At 35.9% G+C, this 18,694-nt stretch overlaps 2 protein-coding genes and 5 non-coding genes across 8 annotated transcripts; 5 read left to right on the top strand and 2 right to left on the bottom strand.

The window, feature by feature from the left end:
* The first annotated feature begins 1,143 nt into the window (after positions 1-1,143).
* LOC125197407 (CBS domain-containing protein CBSCBSPB5-like) lies at positions 1,144-3,884 on the top strand. Its single transcript, XM_048096144.1, has 13 exons — positions 1,144-1,302; positions 1,380-1,512; positions 1,591-1,761; positions 1,831-1,906; positions 2,009-2,122; positions 2,212-2,278; positions 2,351-2,456; positions 2,523-2,581; positions 2,641-2,744; positions 2,813-2,946; positions 3,039-3,124; positions 3,386-3,475; positions 3,584-3,884. The coding sequence occupies exons 1-13, from the start codon at positions 1,171-1,173 to the stop codon at positions 3,758-3,760; spliced, it is 1,449 nt and encodes a 482-aa protein (XP_047952101.1). The 5' UTR covers positions 1,144-1,170; the 3' UTR covers positions 3,761-3,884.
* A 69-nt stretch (positions 3,885-3,953) lies between these two features.
* Positions 3,954-4,035, bottom strand: TRNAS-UGA. Its single transcript has one exon. It is a non-coding gene; the product is annotated as a tRNA-Ser (tRNA).
* A 1,614-nt stretch (positions 4,036-5,649) lies between these two features.
* LOC125197705 lies at positions 5,650-5,769 on the top strand. The gene has a single exon (XR_007172232.1). It is a non-coding gene; the product is annotated as a U5 spliceosomal RNA (small nuclear RNA).
* Positions 5,770-5,912: 143 nt separating this feature from the next.
* Positions 5,913-6,032, top strand: LOC125197708. Its single transcript, XR_007172234.1, has one exon. It is a non-coding gene; the product is annotated as a U5 spliceosomal RNA (small nuclear RNA).
* A 144-nt stretch (positions 6,033-6,176) lies between these two features.
* Positions 6,177-6,296, top strand: LOC125197709. The gene has a single exon (XR_007172235.1). It is a non-coding gene; the product is annotated as a U5 spliceosomal RNA (small nuclear RNA).
* Positions 6,297-9,477: 3,181 nt separating this feature from the next.
* On the top strand, positions 9,478-12,385 carry LOC125197020 (nuclear transcription factor Y subunit C-1-like). Of its 2 annotated transcripts, none has more exons than XM_048095710.1 (2): positions 9,478-10,143; positions 12,106-12,385. In XM_048095710.1, the coding sequence occupies exon 1, from the start codon at positions 9,536-9,538 to the stop codon at positions 10,139-10,141; it is 606 nt and encodes a 201-aa protein (XP_047951667.1). In that variant the 5' UTR covers positions 9,478-9,535; the 3' UTR covers positions 10,142-10,143; positions 12,106-12,385. The 2 variants fall into 2 exon arrangements, with proteins under 2 accessions (XP_047951667.1, XP_047951666.1); XM_048095709.1 differs by having other exon boundaries at positions 9,479-10,143; positions 12,137-12,385.
* Positions 12,386-12,901: 516 nt separating this feature from the next.
* On the bottom strand, positions 12,902-12,975 carry TRNAI-AAU. The gene has a single exon. It is a non-coding gene; the product is annotated as a tRNA-Ile (tRNA).
* Positions 12,976-18,694: the final 5,719 nt, after the last annotated feature.

Here is an 18,694-nt window from a genome sequence, read left to right as displayed (position 1 = left end):
GGTATGAATTGTTAACAGTATTTACTTTTACAAGCTACAACTTGTACAAGCTACTTGTGATCATCTTTTAATTATCACTGTCCCATTTATAATTAATTGTCTGTATTACTACTATTGTTCATATTTCAATTTCACTATTTTAGCAAATGAAAATTTCATTTCTATTTCCATACATGTATATTATACTAGTACAACTAGTTATTAATGATTTATTCTTCCATTTAATAAGTTAAGTAGTGGAGTACTACATTTCTATTTAGCAGAGTTTTAGAAGAAAAAATCATTGTTTTAATAAAAAGAAAATCCTACTCCTTTGTATCCATGAAGAAACAAAACAATGCATGCCCCTCCCAAAGAAAGAAAAAATCATTCCAAGGCTTGAGTTTCTCCATTCCTTCTCCATCCCAACAAATTCCAACCCCATAAACAAAACAAATTTCCCAGAAAAAAAAAAAAAGAGAAAATAAAAGAAAAGGAATATTCAACATCAATCCTGCCTCTTTGGCTCGTAGCAATAGCCATTTTCACGGTTAATAGAGCTTGCTCACCCCTGGTAATTTCAATCCATTTTGCATGCATGCATCCGGATTTCATTTTTTATTTCTTTTTTCAATTTGATTTTATTAATCAATCAATACAGGAGGAGTTGTTAATCGGAGTAAATGATGACGAGTCAAGGGGGATTGCCATCGTCCACCAAGAGAACCTTGTCGACGTCCTTGACTATGCATCCACCTCCCCGCAAGAAATCCCTCGCCGCCTCTGAAGGCACCGGAGCCTTCTTGGGCTCTCCCTCTCACCGCAGATCTCAATCTCTTTCCCTATCCACTCCCCGCTCCATGTATCTTCTCTAATTATTTCTCTTTTTGCATGTTATTTGTGTTTTGCCACAAAATGCCAATTTATAAAATTTGTGAATGATGAAATAATTATGTGTTCATAATTGCAAACACGTACCACATCAGACAGTATCAAATTAATGTGTTGTTGACGGTCCTAGCAATAAGTTTAGAATATACTCAATTTTTTCTTCATCTCCCATTACAACTTTTTATGCTTTAGCTACAAATTGAAGAGAAGCAATAGTTTTAGTGCTAGTGAAAGTACTAAAGTATTGTGATTGACAGAAACAGGGCATTGTCAGGGGAGAGGACGGTGAAGAGGCTGCGTATGTCGAGAGCTGTGACAGTGCCTGAAACTACAAGTATCAAAGAAATCTGTCAGAGGATGGCTTCAAGAAGAGTTGATGCATTGTTGCTCACTGATTCCAATGCATTGCTCTGCGGAATCCTCACAGATACGGTATCAACGTTCGTTTATAATGTTATTAATGTTTCTTCTTATTTCCTTTCTTAATCGTAATGTTTGTGTCAATGAAGGATATAGCTAAAAAGGTCATCGCTCGAGACCTCAACTTGGAAGAAACACCGGCTTCCAAGGTTATGACCAAGAACCCCGTCTTTGTCCTCTCCGACACTCTTGCTGTCGAAGCCCTCCAAAAGATGGTTCAAGGTAGCTAGCTACTCTATGCATTGCCATTTGCAAAATCATGCTGCCTCAATATTCCTTTCTCCTGATGTTTGTTGACAGGAAAGTTTAGGCACTTACCTGTTGTGGAAAATGGCGAGGTGATTGCGCTGCTCGACATTACAAAATGCTTGTACGATGCCATTGCCCGCTTGGAGCGTGCAGCTGAGAAGGGGAAGGCCATTGCAGCAGCTGTTGAAGGTGTCGGGAAGCAATGGGGACCCTCAGCCTCTGGTTAGTCCTTCTTCTATGTCATCAACGAGATACGAGATTTTTTATTGATGTTGCTTCTGCAATTTGCAGCTCCCAACACGTTCGTTGACACACTTCGAGAGCGCTTTAAACCCTCCTTGTCTACCATAATTTCTGAGAATAGAAAGTAGGTAATATCTTCACTTGTAGTACTATTTGTTAATTCCTTATGTCAGTCTTATACTATATGTAACAAAGATAATTTTTCTACTTATTTTGTGATGTTTAGGATTGCTACAGTCGACTCAACTGACACGGTGGTAGCTGCTGCAAAAAGGATGCAGGAGCAACGAGCAGGCTGCGTTGTCGTATCAGTCGATAACAAACCTCAAGGAATACTAACGTGAGCTAATAATGAGATTAATTAACATAGAATATGCATTATAAACTATGTGGATTTTACTCTTTCTTGTACTTGGCATTTTCTCTTAGTTCAAGAGATATAGTGAGGAGAGTCGTCGCGCTCAATCTTCCGGTAGAAACCACTCTAGTTGAGCAGGTAAGACTTTAAATATTTCGCAACATTTGGATTTACCGACTAGCAATTTGAGTTGCTATTCTTGAGGTATAGGTGATGACTGCAAATCCAGAATGTTCATCAATTGATTCTACTATAGTTGAGGCTCTTCATAGCATGCATGATGGGAAGTATATGCACCTAATAGTAGTTGATAAAGGTAAATATCCAAATTAATCACCCAAAATTAACATTGTTTGTAGACTAAATAATCTCATTACTACAGATGGACTGCTTGTAACTGTGATTGATGTGCTCAATATAACTCATGCGGCCGTGACTCAGGTTTGAATTTTACTATTGCCAAAAACTACAACGAACTTGACACTTTTGCGTATTTTTAGGTTGGTAGTGCTGGATTTAACAATGAAGGTGCAAGCAGCATGATTCAGAGCTTCTGGGACTCTGCGATGGCGTTAGGCCCTGAGGACGATGATGAGATCCGGAGGTAGGTGCGTTGTATCATTCTTGCGGATTGATTATCTGTTGCTGATTTTTTCCTATGATTTTCGCAAGTGTGGCTTCGACGATGAGGCTGCAATCTGAGGGAGGTGAGACTGCTCTCTTCTTTCAGCAAAATTCTTCAGCGGCCAACGTTTTCGCTTTCAAGATCCAAGACAAGAAAGGAAGGATGCATAGGTTCATTTCCGGTGAGTTTTTCAAAACTAGAAAATGATTGCATGATGATGTATAGAGGATTCGGCTTAATGGCAAGTGAACTAGTCGGATCGTCGTCTTACAGATGATTCCCACATGTCGGAACTCATGACGGCTATCCTTCAGAGAGTTGGAGCTGAGATTAATCGCAACAACCTTCCACAGATTCTGGTAAACTCTTCATTTCTCGAGTGGTGTTTACTTTAAGTGACGGTTTTGATATTGGAGTATTCCTCAAAAGGCCTCATATGAATCGAGTTGGGGTAGCTGTTATATATGCTTGCAATTCTTAATCATTCTCCGATGTGGGATATATGGTTTGCAGTTTGCACCCCATTTCATTCACTATTTGAAGAATAAGATGGTCAAACGAATGAAAATTTAATCAATTCATCAAAATAAATAGTGTGTTACATTTCTCATCTATGGCAGTACGAGGATGAAGACAAGGACAAAATCGTCCTTGCATCCGACAGCGACCTCATTGCAGCCGTGCACCATGCAAGGCTACTCGGCTGGAAGGTAGCACCTTGTCACAAAAAGATAATTTAGCGACAACGCAGCTAAACTGTAGAGTGTATTTTTAGTAATATATACTGCTCCTAATGAACACCACATTGTTGATGGCAGGGATTGAGGCTATATTTAGACTACTCGGGAACACTGCAGAGGGCGTCCAAGTCAAGAAGCATGCAGTATACTCAACACGATGCATCGTCTCAATCATACACCGGCAGCCTTGCAGCCGGGGCAGTGCTAGTCACCGTTTTAGGCGTCTATGCGGTGTTGAAGCGAAATCGGAACTGATAAAATTGATTTGTTTTTGTATGAAGATATCTACTTGCTGGAAGCATAGATTTATATCTATATGTGATCAATTGATACATAATTTAAACCGAGCTTATATATGCAGCCTCATTGTAATTGAAAATTTGGACTTAGTTAGATGCATAATACTGTATAAAATGTGAAACAAACAAAATTGGATTAAAAATGAGGTCGTCGACAGCAGGGTTCGAACCTGCGCGGGCGAAGCCCAATAGATTTCAAGTCTGTCTCCTTAACCACTCGGACATATCGACTAATTTGACTTAGGAGTGCTGCACATTGTATTCCTTAATTCTTTAATACACATGCTCACAATTAGAAAATTTTGTGCCACAACTATAGTGATATTCCATATATGTTCTCAATCCACAAATCGATATTAACTTCACACAATATGATACATTTTTTTAATGAATACAATGATAGTATTCAAAACAAATTAGTTGTAGTTTTATAATGAATTGATATTTTTTTTTACGCGGGGTATCTTTTAAGTTGAAATGTAATGATTTAGTAATTTTCATTTGGAGTGAACGAGTTCAATTGATATATCAGTTGATGGTACAAACCATATCAGTTGTCAGTATAAAATATTTTAGTTCAATTAATATATTTTGAACTATCAATAGATAATTCTCAGAGTTCGATTTTAAGATATAGTAGTTATTAAATGAACCATATCCACCAAAATTAAGATTATTTAAATAGTAATGCACCTCCACAATGTATCCCTAGTTTGATCATTTTTCCTAGCATCTCTAGTCAAAATATTATTCACTCTAAACAGGGAATTGTGATAACTAGCTTCTCAATCATGAATCATTAAATGGACTTATGGGTATTGATTTCTTGCTCAGCCAATAAAACCCAATCGTGAAGATACAAATGCATCTATGCACTTTGAAAATGGAAATTTCGAATTTGATTTGATTACGTTGAAAACTAAAATATTCTAACTTATACCAATAAAAAGTTACTGAAAAGAAAGAAAATTAAATCGTTAGGCATCAAATTCCAATTATATAATCACACAGTGGACGACAGAATTTATTGGCGATGATTTGTGTACTCCTAGACTTTTATCTTTAAAAAGTTACGAAGTTGGGTGTTCGATTGATAAGACTAAATCTCATAATTAAATATGTATCATGTTTGGTTCATAAGATTGTCCTCCACAATTTAATCCTAGATGGATAGTCTCATGATAATTAGTCATACCCCTTCCCCCTCCAATTAAAATAATTCCAAAAGTTAATCTTAAATGGATTGTCTCATAATAATTAGTCATGGCAACCGAACGCCACATCAGGTACTAGCATTATACTATATTCTCCCACCATCTCAAAGACATGTACGAATTTTTATAAATAGTACACTACTAATAGAATCATTATGATATAGTATTTGTTTTCCGCTGTTTGCATTTACAAATTTTATTATCCACATACCACAATTAATGAAAATAATAATTTATCACATAACTTATCACATATTATTATTTATTAATTTAATACATGGATAATTGGATATAAAAAAATAAATAAGTCATTCTTTTACATTGTAGATATGTCGGTACACTGATGGTTATAGGAGATCTTTCAGTCGATACTTTAGTAGAAATAAGTTATAGATATTCTCAACCAATATAGGTGTAGAGTATCTGTAGCGGATTGTTGGAAGTATCGATTCGAAGTCACTTTCTATCTTAGAAAACTGCTGACAATAGACTGTGATAGCATTGAATGGATCATGTCGAAATAAGTATTGTTTGCTGGTTAAACCAAGAACGAGATTTTGATGTTCATTTATTTTTTAAATCTATACAAGTAACACTGAGCATACTGTGTCTGTGTTGGTCGTAAACATGCAGTTGCGCGTCGAGCAGATAACGAACTAATCTTTCGCCTTTTACTAAGGAATATCGTGTGCTTGTTGCTTATAAGCGGCATACGCCACTTTTTGGAGGGGTGTCTTCTTTCAAGGAGGCCGTCTAAAAATAGTGTCCTTGCTTTAACGGAATTACCATTATCTAAAAAAAAGTTCTAATCAAGACTAATTCGATTTATTTCAGTGCATTAAATCTATACAAGTAACACTGAGCATGCTGTGTCTATGTTGGTCGTAAACATGCAGTTGCGCGTCGAGCAGATAACGAACTAATCTTTCGCCTTTTACTAAGGAATATCGTGTGCTTGTTGCTTATAAGCGGCATACGCCACTTTTTGGAGGGGTGTCTTCTTTCAAGGAGTCCGTCTAAAAATAGTGTCCTTGCTTTGACGGAATTGCCATTATCTAAAAAAAATGTTCTAATCAAGTCTAATTCGATTTATTTCAGTGCATTAAATCTATACAACTAACACTGAGCATATTGTGTCTATGTTGGTCGTAAACATGCAGTTGCGCGTCGAGCAGATAACGAACTAATCTTTCGCCTTTTACTAAGGAATATCGTGTGCTTGTTGCTTATAAGCGGCAGACGCCACTTTTTGGAGGGGTGTCTTCTTTCAAGGAGGCCGTCTAAAAATAGTGTCCTTGCTTTGACGGAATTGCCATTATCTAAAAACAATGTTCTAATCAAGTCTAATTCGATTTATTTCAGTGCATTAAATATGGTCAAACAATAATATATTTGGAAAATAATTCATATAGAGATAACAAGAAGCTCAAATACTGGACATAGAATATAATATCTTAAACACAAAAAATAAATTCAAATTCAAAAGATGCCCGAATTTGATAATATAGATTAAATGTTAAAATCAATATTAATCACGATAGTGACCTTATTAATATTCTTTAAACACTTATTCAAATCTTTCTTATCTTATTAATATTCTTTAAAGACTTATTCAAATCTTTTTTAATCTTTTGTCAATGCCAACAAAAATCTATAAATATAAGAAGAAAATCAGTTCACAACTAATCAGCTCAAAAGGCTTGTCTAACAGTCACATTGTTAAATTTAAAATTTCAAAAATTAACAAGAAAATAACCTTTAAGTTCATCTTCCCATTCTTATGATATTTTCAGGAAGCACAATACCCACATTCATGCTCTTCCGCAAGGACAAGCTCATGGATCCCACCATTCTATTATTCAATGTAAATACTTCAATTACTAAAAACATTTCTACAATATAAAGATACATTAAAATATAAAAAATACATAATTAAATCCTAAAAAATAAAAATTGCGTAATTGAAATCCTAAAAAATAAAAATACATAATTAAAATCCTAGAAAATAAAAAAACACATAAGTAAAATCCTACAAATTAAAAATTACATAATTAAAGACTGAAAAATACCCCCGTGGAAGACTGGTCATCTATCTCCAATGTTCTTCGGAGACCCCGTATTGTTGCCACATGTGTTGCAAATTGGTCGGGAGTCATGTTAGACCTATCGGCCATATTGAGTTGACCCAAGAGGGTCCACAACGAGTTGGTCGGGGGTTGAGGTGGCACAAAGAGAGCGGGAGAGGGATCGGGGGCGGATGGAGTCGGGGCGCGACGGCGGTTGGCCGTCGCCTTCTTCCTTCCTTGCGGCCGGCGGGAACTGCTCGGGCCAGCGTCGGGGCTACCCAAGTTAGTTCCGACAAGCTGGGTAGCCACCTCATCGCAGGCGCCGTCGGATAAGACTACCGACCTCGACCGTTTGCTGGAGGAGCTGGAGGAGGATGTTACTACGCCGCTTCTATACTTCTCAAGTGCACCTCCTGCCAACAGATGATGTACTTGAACGGTTTGAAATTCAAGGATCGGTAGGTCGCCAAGGCGGGATGATGTCGAGCTCGCTCTTGCCGCTCCCCGCCGACCGCTCTTTCTGGAGGTGATACCCCTGGAACTTACAGATTGTGTCGTTGGCTCTGAAGATGGAATTGCGCACCATACTATCATTGCGATAGATGGTTCCCCTGTTCCCCCTGGCCTAATTTCATTGTACATACGAGTGGCGTGGAACCAAAATCTTTCCTCGCTTTGGTTCGTGCCAACCTCCGGATCTTCAGAGACTGCCAGGTAGGCTTTGAATAACTGACTCATCTCCGTCGGAGTGTATGGGGTGCGGGTATCACGAGTAAGAGAAGTAGAAGTAGGAGTAGGAGTAGAGCTGTCGCTCCCTCCCAAGCCGGATTTGGGTGCCCACTCGTATCGCCCATTGGGGGCATCTTGGTCGTCCACCGGGTAAGGCCGGTAGCCACCCGGAACTTGAGAACCTTGGGTTTGAAGAGGGGCTTTGAATTGCGTTTCCGGACTAGGGAATGGTTGTGAGCCGAACCATTCGTGGTTCCAACCGCGGGAGTCGAAGGGGTGATCGTCGGAGCTGGACATTGTTTTTGTAAGAGTGAAAGATTGAGAATTGATGAGAGAATTTAGATGAGAGAATAGATGAGAATTGTGTAGTGTGGTGGGAATTTTTTTGTGTTGAAGTGGAGGTATTTATAGATGAAAATGTGAATTTTTGGGAAAAAAATTTGAAAAATAAATTAAAATTGTGTAGATAACGGATATAATTTATTGGGAAGTGGAAAAATCTTTTTTTTTTTTTATTTAAAAATGATTTTTTTATATTAAATTTCAATTTTTTTAAAAAAAATATATAAATAAAAACCGAAAATGCCAACGGCTAAGCCGTTGGCTAATCGCAGCCCGCCACGTAAGCCTACTTAGCGGCACAGACGACAACGTGTAGCGGCGAGCAGCGTCGCCTTGCCAGCGGCACGGACGGCGTCCGTCGGCAAGGACGACCGCTGTGGCTGCTCTTATCTTCCATTGTTATGCATCTCGATTGATTTAGTTTGTCAATTGTATTGATGATCCCTTATTTTCTGTTTCTGTATTTACCTTCATGTCTCTTCAATTTGAATTTTCATACCATATTTCGTGCTCCTTGCACTCTCATGTGATCACCAACTTCATTCACTTATGCAATGCACACAGCCTTGCTTCCATCTTGAACTTGATCTTTGCAACGTCGTCAGTGGCAATGACGAGAGGTTTGGACGGTTTCAACGAGTCCAATGGGAGGTCCAAATTCAGTGGTACAACTGGCAAATCCACAGGGTCGCGATACTGGCAAATTTCGCCGTCAGCCAATCAGAGTGTCCAATGCCAAAAAGTCTGAAAGGTCACGCCTCGGGCTATAACATTCTTGACTTGATCTTTGATGTTGGAAAAGTGTTATATTTTACTTCTTCCATTAACTCATCACACTTATATTTTATTAATTACTATAAAATTAATAATATATAAAAATATAAAATCATTATACTACTTTTTCTATTTATTTTTCACTATATTTATTAAAACTTGTGGCACTAAAAACAATATCAATTAATGGGGTTACGCATGGAGTACTACGAGGGCATCCCAGTAAACTCCTACCAATCATACTCCACCTTCATAGATAAGGTATAAACCATTGGCTCACATTTTTCTCTTTTTTTATTGCATATAACAAAAAGTAAAAAAATTAAAATATTGGGACTAAAGAATCTAACAGTTGAATTTTAAACAATATCTAAATACATAACCTGACAAAAATCGAATTTAAATATACTATCTGAAAGAATACCCAAAAAAGAAGAAGAAAAACACTATCCCCACTCCCTTTCAATCGTAACCATTGTACCATTCGCATCAGGAAATGTACATCTTCTTGGACGAAGGAAATTACACCCATTAATACACCTCCCTTTTTCATTATTAAATCCAATTAAAAAAAGAAGAAGAAATTCCCAATCTGAAAGAGGCAAAATGGAAAACAACCCGCAGCAGAGCGGCGCGCCGGCGCCGGGATATCCGTCGCAAGCGCCGTACCAACACCTCCTACAGCAGCAGCAGCAGCAATTGCAGATGTTCTGGTCGTACCAGCGGCAGGAGATCGAGGGGGTGAACGATTTCAAAAACCACCAGCTGCCCTTGGCGCGGATAAAAAAAATCATGAAGGCCGACGAGGACGTCCGCATGATCTCCGCCGAGGCGCCGATCCTCTTCGCCAAGGCCTGCGAGCTTTTCATCCTCGAGCTCACCATCCGCTCCTGGCTCCACGCCGAGGAGAACAAGCGCCGCACCCTCCAGAAGAACGACATCGCCGCCGCCATCACGCGCACCGACATCTTCGACTTCCTCGTCGACATTGTTCCCAGGGACGAGATTAAGGATGACTCCGCCGCGCTCGTTGCCTCCCCTGCTGGAGTCACCGGTGTGCCCTACTTCTATCCGCCGATGGGGCAGCCGGTCGATCCCGCGGTCTACGCGCAGCCGCCGTCGCACGCGTGGCAGTCGGTGTGGCAGACGGGGCCTGAGGATGGCTCGTACGGGAGTGGTGGTGGTGGTGCCAGTGGAAACCTCGACGGTTGAGGGTAATTTGCTCTATTTTATTAAGTTTTTATGTAGATCTGGTGATTCTGATTCAATCGGTTTTTACTTCCTGATGTTAAGGTCAAATTTGGTCATTTTTTCCCCTAATTTGATTTCTGTATGCTAGTTTTATATGTGAATAATTTACTAATGGAGATTTCACTGCTTTCCTGAATTCGTTTCCTAAAGTTATTCAATTATTCTGATTTCTGAGCATTCTGCATAAAACAACATTAAACATAAATGCATAAGATGATCAACATTACTAATGGAGATGAAACATGTTGACCTTTTAATTGCTTAACATCGGAGTATATCTTAGAGGGTTCTGTATACTCGTGTCATCTCCGTAAGTAGGATAAGTTTTGTTAGTTAGAATTGGTTGGTAAGTTTTGTCGACTAGTTGTGAATGAAGTCTTAAGCAGGTCTCCTTAAGCTATTGCAGTCAAATCCAGACACAACTTATCTGGGTTGCAGAATTGTTATGGCTTCTGTTATACTCTGTTTTTTGAGCTTCCATTTTGCTTGCTTCAATGCCATCCTGATGCGATTATTATTCAATTTTGAATTTTTTATATGGATTTATACATGTTGCTGTATGTGTAGCTACTCTGTAAACATTCTTTGATTGTATGGACTATGGAGTTGGTGTTCTCCATAAAACACTGAAAATTATCAGAGGCTCGTTGGTCATGAACTTTCATTACATATACATTGACCAGCCTATTTAGGCTAATTTAGTGACAAGCAAGTCAGCTTACGAACTTAATACTTCTAAACTGGAAGCTGTTAGCCATAGACTTGCAAGAAATTATAGTATATCGGTTTGATAGTAACTGTTTCCTTGAACTTTGAAGCACATACTAGTCTCTAAATCTCCACATTATTTCACATTTCCCCATAAATATCTTGTTGTGGACTAAGCTTATGCATTGCTATGTGTACTGTAGCTTCCTGAATCAAAATTGTCCATTTGATGTTATTAATATTTACATGATCCAACTGTCATTCAAGAGGCTTCTGGTGAACTTCCTCTTTTCCGTAGGTGTGTTTCTCTCATTCCTGGATGCTTAGGCATTATGGAATCAATTTCTTCATGCAAAACTCTCAACTGTCTCACAGCTTTGTCTGCATATAATTTAGTTCTTTTGCATGTATTATATCCATGCCTTCATTCCTCATTCAGTTTTTCACTCCACCCATGCTATGTTTCAACTTTCAGAGTAGCGTTATACAAACTGTGCTGTCTCAGTCACCTTTCTCTACCTGTATGCTGTAATCCATTTGCATTGCATGATCAATCTGAAAGATATACTAGAAGAATGAACCCGATGGGAAGCTAAGCTATAATGTCTGTTGGTAGTTTTCCTAAACCATCTTTGTAATCAGATTCCTGGTTTTCCCTATTTGCATAGGCAGGCTACCACCCTCGAGATCTTTCTACCACCTTCTTTGTGTCTTCCTCTAAATTCGTCATATTCATTTGAAGAAACTAAATGCGATGTATCATTATGTGGGGATAAGAAACATTAAGGTGTTGTCGATCGGTAATTGATTTGTTTCCATAGTAAATGGAAATCATTTTTCATCTGAAATTTCCAAATAGTGATTGGAGAATTTTTATCAGGAACTGATACTCACAAAGAAGAAGGATGTGGGTGGATCGACCATACATAGTAAACATGAGTTACAAAACATGCAATTTTTTTGGCACCGTTTGCTGTTCTAGAAACTTGTACAATAGAATTATTTTGTTCTATTCTTTTATTGACTGGATGTTAACAGATGGCACCCTCATCCCTAAGATTCCTGTAGTTTATTGTGTTGGTGTGATTGTTGTTGCTTGCTTTAAATTAGAATGTTTGCGAATGTCTCTACTATGGTAGAGTAGTGTTAGTGTAGCCTATTAACCATATCGAAGTTGTTTTCTTTACTCGTATTTTTCTCGCATGAATGATGCGCAGACATCAACGATGGTGCTCTTGTTTCATGCAGTTGAAAGAAGTGATGTTGAAGTGGTGAAGTCAGGAATTTGATTGTCATCTATGATTGGGGCTTGAATTCTTGGTGAGGATAAGGTGAAAGAAGATGTATTGTTGGTTGTAGGAATTTGTATAAAACTTGAAATCTTGCCTACTAATGCCATCAAAGAGCATGTGCAGAATGTTTCCAGTGATTTTCATCGATACACTGAGCTGATTCTTATTTTTTTTGGTTAAAGTCGCCACTTTTCTCTACCTATCATATGGCTTTCTCTTATATCTTGTTTTATCTCAGACTCCACTCCACACACTATTGTGGATTTATACAGCAAGTATTAATTCAACATCAAACTGCACCAAAAGTTTGGCAAAATTTCAAAAAGTTATTCTCCATTTAATTTTAAACACTTTGTCAAGTTAACATGTTGACCGAAATTAGTGCATTTGTTTTAGAAATTTTGATGTTTTGGATTGATGATTTAATCCGTGATCGTAGTTGGGGCTTCATTTCCATCACATTAGAATTGTGAATTGTCACACAGCTTTCAATAGTATTGCATCCTTATGATATTAAATTACACGTAACCATAAAAGAAACAAAATCAAGAAAATTTACACTTTATAGGCGGCTAGCTAGCTAATAGAAGGAATGATCAAATTTATGAAATTCAGACTATGGAAAACAGGCTATGTATAAACATGCAATGGAAAAGTGCAAAAATAAAATTATACTACTAATAATTGCAAATGAAATGAAAATTGAAATTTAAATAACAATTGGCCCATGCAGGTTTCGAACCTGCGACCTTCGCGTTATTAGCACGACGCTCTAACCAACTGAGCTAATAGGCCATCTTGTTACGATATTTAATGGCTACTTTTATATAACTTTATGTTTTCCTTGTTTATTGATTGCCAACCACGTAATTCCAATTTCAAATTACTCTGAACAAGCATTTATATAAATAACATTTTTACTTCAAACTAGCACAAGATATTTCTTCATTTATTTTAGGCTCAAAAGAACCTAATAGTTGTCCTATATCGATTTACATTTTACTCCCACGGTCCCACAAGAATATTCACTATTTCCTTTTTAATCCATCTCACAAGAATATGCATTTTCTAATTTTGAAAAGTCTTTTTTCTCTAATAAGGTGAGACTCATTCTCCACTAACAATACTTTAATTACTTTTTCTCTCTACCTTCTCTCTTATTTTATCAATTTTACGTTAAAACCAGTGTCAAACCCAAAATGCATATTCTTTAGGGACAGAGGGAGTATGTATATTTATATTCTAAAAATTCAATGCAGATATGAAATGCCATTTTTAGTTTTCCTTTAAACCGATCCCATATTTTTATTCTTAATAAAACCAACAACTTAGCTCCGAATTTAGACTAACTAGTACTCCCTCCGTCCGCCATTAGGAGTCTCATTCATGGACGGGCACGGGTTTTAAGAAATGTTAAGAAAAGTGGGTGAAAAAAAGTTAGTGGAATAAGTGTCCCACTTGTATATATTAGTTTTAAATGAAATGTGAGAGGAATGAGTTAGTGGAAGGTGGGACCCTATTACCATTTATGGTAAAAATGAACCGGGACTCTTATTCGCGGACGGACTAAAATGGAAAAATGGGACTCCTATTCGCAGACGGAGGGAGTATCACCCACGTGTGATGCACAACCCATTTTCTTTTATTTAAACTTAATTGAGAGTAACATATAAAAAATGCCAACTAGTGCCTCATCAACTACATTTTCAATCAACTTGATAACGTTGAATAGGAGTAGAAAATAAAAATAAAATAACAATTCAACATTAACTGCAAATCAACAATTTAATATCAATGAACTGATAATTAGATTTTGTAATAATCTTGCTAGGGTCTATGATAAGACCAATGATATCTAAAAAATAAAAGCGGATACAATGTTAATAAATAATACTCCCTCCGTTTTAGATACTTTGGGACACTTTGATTCGGTACGGGTTTTAAGAAATCTACTGAAGAGTGAGTTGAAAAAATTGGTGGGATGTGAGTCCTACTTTTAAAGTATTAGTTTTATAATAAAATGTGAGTAGGAATGAGTTAGTGGAATATAAGCTCCACTACCAAAAATAGTAAAAGTGAAGTGAGACAAATTATATGGGACGGACCGAAATGGAATAATAGGGCAAATTATCTAGGACGGAGGGAGTAATAATAACAATATCGAAGTATACAATAGACTCATATGAATGCATGCTTATCGAAAAAGAGTAATAAATTGATGTAATTATAAGATGATTGACCATCTTCAATTTACTTTGAAAATTGATTGATTTGTATACTATTATTGATAAAGAGTAATAAATTGATGCAATTATAAGATGATTGACCGTCTTCAATTTACTTTGAAAATTGATAGATTTGTATACTATTAACTTTATGTTATTTTCATAGCTATAATAAATGTCATTTTTATTACTCTATTCGTCTCTGAAAATTTGTCACTTATTTTCATTTCTATTCGTCCCTAAAAATTTGACATCTTTCTTTTTGTTTTACCATTTTTGATAGTGGACTTCATATTCCACTAACTCATTCTCACTCATATTTTATTATAAAACTAGACTCATGTGCCATTAACTTTTTCAATTTACTTTCATTAGTGGGCATGCATGAAGTCATGTACAGTTGACTAATTCTCGTGTTATAAATATATTAAAGAAATAAACATGCCACTGTTTTTATATTATAGTTTACCTTTATTGTCCTCAATAACTTACAATTTTTTTTTTTTTCAGTTTCGCATTTGAAAATAAATTAACAGATATTATTAAAAGTTACAAATCATAGTCCTCTTATAATCATAATTTTTGGTAACCTCTATTTTAATCTATTTTAATAATTTAAAAATATTCAAATTATCCCATAACTTAATAAATACTTTAAAAGAAGGTTAAAAAAGAAGGTTAAAACTCGTCTTTTATATATATATATATATGTATAGATAGATTCGACCAATTCAAACTATACATATACTATCAAATTTGGCCAGACTCAAATTAGGCATACTAAATTAAGATGCTCAATGAAGACAACGGTCAGGCGGGATCGGCCGATCCCACCATCATCACCTCATCGGTTCATGAATGCTGCTGAAAAATACTTTTAATTGGTTCGTGACACCCCATAGCAGTGCCTCAAACGTAGATAAACACAGGAGTGAACATAGAAAGAAATACACATAAATCATCAACTTCATTGAGAAAGAATGAACTAGATTAGAAATATCAAGGTTGGAAATTTGGAAGCAATGGCAGAAAAAATAAAAACAAGAGGGTACAACTATATTCCCCAAACTATGAATAGCCTAATGAAGAAATGCTTACTTGTGATAGTGTAAGACGCAAGTTCGAATCGTCCTAGGCGTGTTTTTGGCTATTCGTTATTGCATTTTTGAATACTATTTGTTAATTGTTTTACTACTATATGATAGAATTTAATCATTTACTAATATTTCTAAGTTTCTTTCTTGTATTTTTCTTATACTTTGTTAATTGTTTTACGTTTATTATATAACATAGAATATCACCATTTATTACTCTTTTCGTCCCTAAAAATTTATTACTTATTTCCGTTTTCGCCCGTCTCTAAAAATTTGTCATTGTGAGCTGAGTTAACTGCCGATTCGAGCTCAGGTGTGAGCTAAGGAAATTCTGGTTCAAGCGCGGAAAAGGCGTGAACTGAAACACGTTTTTGGCTCTTGCCACAAGTTTTAATCTCGGCCGTTGGATTGAGAATTAGTTAGGGGAATTGAATCCTAGCCGTTGCTTTAGAAGTAGCCGTTGATTACCTTTTTCTGTTGTGTGTTTGTTATCACCGTGAGTGATATAAATCTTCTTCAATCTTTCCCCAAATTGTATCGAAATATTCACCAGAAATAGCAATAAACAAGATTCCTCTTTCACCTATTGTTCGCGGTTCTCTTCTTCTCGTTACTCAATCATCCCGAACAACGCACCAACAATCACCTTTCACTTTTACCATTTTTTGTAGTAGATCTCACGTTCCATAAACTTATTCTTACTCACATTTTATCATAAAACTAGTAATATATAAAAGTAGGATCCACATCCCACTAACTTTTTCAATGCACTTTCTATTACATTTCTTAAAACTCGTGTTAGATCAAATGGTAATAAATTATAAGATAATAACTTATTATTTATGGTATCTAAGCTTGTATGATTAAAGATAATAACTTATTATTTGTTCTCCTGTTTGTTGTTACACAAAAAAAAACATGTATAATTGGATATAATCTTTAATAATTTTGGTTTTAAATTATGATCATATTTGAAATTTTATAGAAAAGACGATAAATTTTGTTTTATTTTAAATATTGAAAACTCTTTTTATATAAATTTTCTATGGGATGTGATCAAATGCAAATAGGGCTGACAATTTTTGACACGACACGATAACACGACACGAACCGACACGAAATTAATGGGTTGGGGTCAGAGCTTATCGTGTTCGTGTTCTTATCGGGTCGACCCATTAAGGACACGAAAATTTCATGTCGTGTTCGTGTCGGGTTCGTGTTATCCGTTAACAATGCGTGTTCGTGTTATCCGTTAACACATAATATTTTAATATTATTATTCTTATTAACACATAATATTTTAATATTATTATTCTTATTATTTTCATTTTTCAATACTTATTTTCGTGTCATTAATGGGTTCGTGTCGTGTTGACCCGAAACGGTTCGTGTCGTTAATGGGTTCGTGTCGTGTTAGTGTCGTGTTCGTGTCTGAGAGTAGCGGGTCGTGTTCGTGTTCGTGTTTGAGGTTTTCTTAACGGGTCGTGTTCGTGTTTGTTGTTATCGTGTTCGTGTCGTTATCGTGTCGACACGATAACGACCCGACACGCACGATTTGCCACCCCTAAATGCAAACCATATATCTAATACAAACTCAAAACTTTAATTCTAGCCACTAATTATTATAGATCTGTGGTTAATATTTCGTAGATTTTCTATCTTAATAAAAGCATGTATTTTGTCAACATAGGGTATTTTCGTGAGTTGATTTTTTGAACGATTCAAGAACTTCCATTTTAAATAGTGAAAAAGTTTCAACTAATAACATTAAAAATAATCTATTTTGTATATAGAATTAAATGACACACTAGAAAATTAAAAACTGAGAAACATCAAATTTTATATCTTCAAGTTGATTAAATTATTTATCGCACCACATCTAAAATTTCAGGATCCGCCACTAATCTAGTGGATATGAAGATGGGAGCTTGGAGGATTCTGCGAACAGAATTTTAGAGAAGAAGGGGCGCTTGTTAAATTAAACTTAAATTGAGGTTGGGTATTGTAAATAACATTCATATTATATGGTTATTTTGCATTTAGCCCTTCATGAATGAGTTGGATTAGTTTTTTTAAACATTTTAAATCATTGTTCTTTTTTTAGAAAATCTTATTTAAATCTATGAAAGATCATTTAAAATTTAAAAATTATATATAATAAAATAATTATTATATGTATATATAATAATTATACACTCCATATAATTTTGAATACATTTGATTCCACAAATTCTATATTTTGGATTGGTTATTGCTCAATGGGATATTTATAGGGGGAAAAATCTAATCCTCTTTCAATTTCAAACTATGACCAAACTAGCAACAAAAGTTAAAATCAAATAAAAAGGTTATAACAAAAAATTATCTTTCACCTCAATATCTATTTTTATATTTACATTATACAAATCTATAACTATATAAAAGGCGAATTTTTGTCTTAATTTGAATATTTATAAATTCTGGATATGAATTTAAATTTTTATAGAGATTCCAACTTTAATGCAAATATTGGTTAGAATTTAGTTTTTTAATAATAATGATAATTTATTTATTGTGAGAATGCATGAGCATTACAAATTGATGTCCTTCATGTTCATAGGTAGTTACGGTGGAAAATCCTTTCGATTTTGACCAAATAAGATACTATTACCACTACTAAAATGAATTAAGACAGGAATTACAACTAAATCACAAATTAATGAGCCAACTATTTTATAAGTGACGCAATTGCATGAGCCGTTACATGTCCAGTGTCCATTTGAATTCATTAAAAAATTAAATTTCTTATCATAAATGGATGAAATTGAAAGGCTTTAGAAAAGCATCCAATTCATTTGTTTGGACTATAAATATATGATATTAGTTGATAAAATTTGCTTGGTTTTAGGTATTCTTGTAAATTTTTGAACGTTCCCATTACAATATTTTCTAAATTAGCATCAAATTTAAATATACTATGTGATACTCATGAAGCTCATAGAGTTAGACATCTTATCGAGCGAAGGGCTGGGTGGCGGTGGTGGCATACTACACTGAGTCGTAGTAGCCTTTCCCTTCGTCGCTTTAGTCCCCATCAGGCAGCTTTGAGTGCAGGATCCTTCTCTGTCATGTTGAGGTCGACGGATGGAGTTCGGTTCCACCGCTGAATTAGGGGCTCATCTGGAGAAGCTTCCAGACATCGTAGTAATTGATAAC

The sequence above is a fragment of the Salvia hispanica genome, chromosome 6 (assembly GCF_023119035.1).
Source record: "Salvia hispanica cultivar TCC Black 2014 chromosome 6, UniMelb_Shisp_WGS_1.0, whole genome shotgun sequence".
NCBI lineage: Eukaryota > Viridiplantae > Streptophyta > Magnoliopsida > Lamiales > Lamiaceae > Salvia > Salvia hispanica.
Note: the sequence above shows the minus strand (reverse complement) of the source record. Positions and strands in the feature narration are given on the sequence as shown.

Bases quoted from the DNA above. Each gene is read 5' to 3' on its own strand.
- LOC125197020 (XM_048095710.1), top strand. From the start codon at position 9,536: ATGGAAAACAACCCGCAGCAGAGCGGCGCGCCGGCGCCGGGATATCCG.
- LOC125197407 (XM_048096144.1), top strand. From the start codon at position 1,171: ATGTCGAGAGCTGTGACAGTGCCTGAAACTACAAGTATCAAAGAAATC. The intron at 1,762-1,830 runs GTTAGTCCTTCT...TGCAATTTGCAG, and splicing joins ATGGGGACCCTCAGCCTCTG to CTCCCAACACGTTCGTTGAC. The intron at 2,457-2,522 runs GTAAATATCCAA...TCATTACTACAG, and splicing joins CCTAATAGTAGTTGATAAAG to ATGGACTGCTTGTAACTGTG.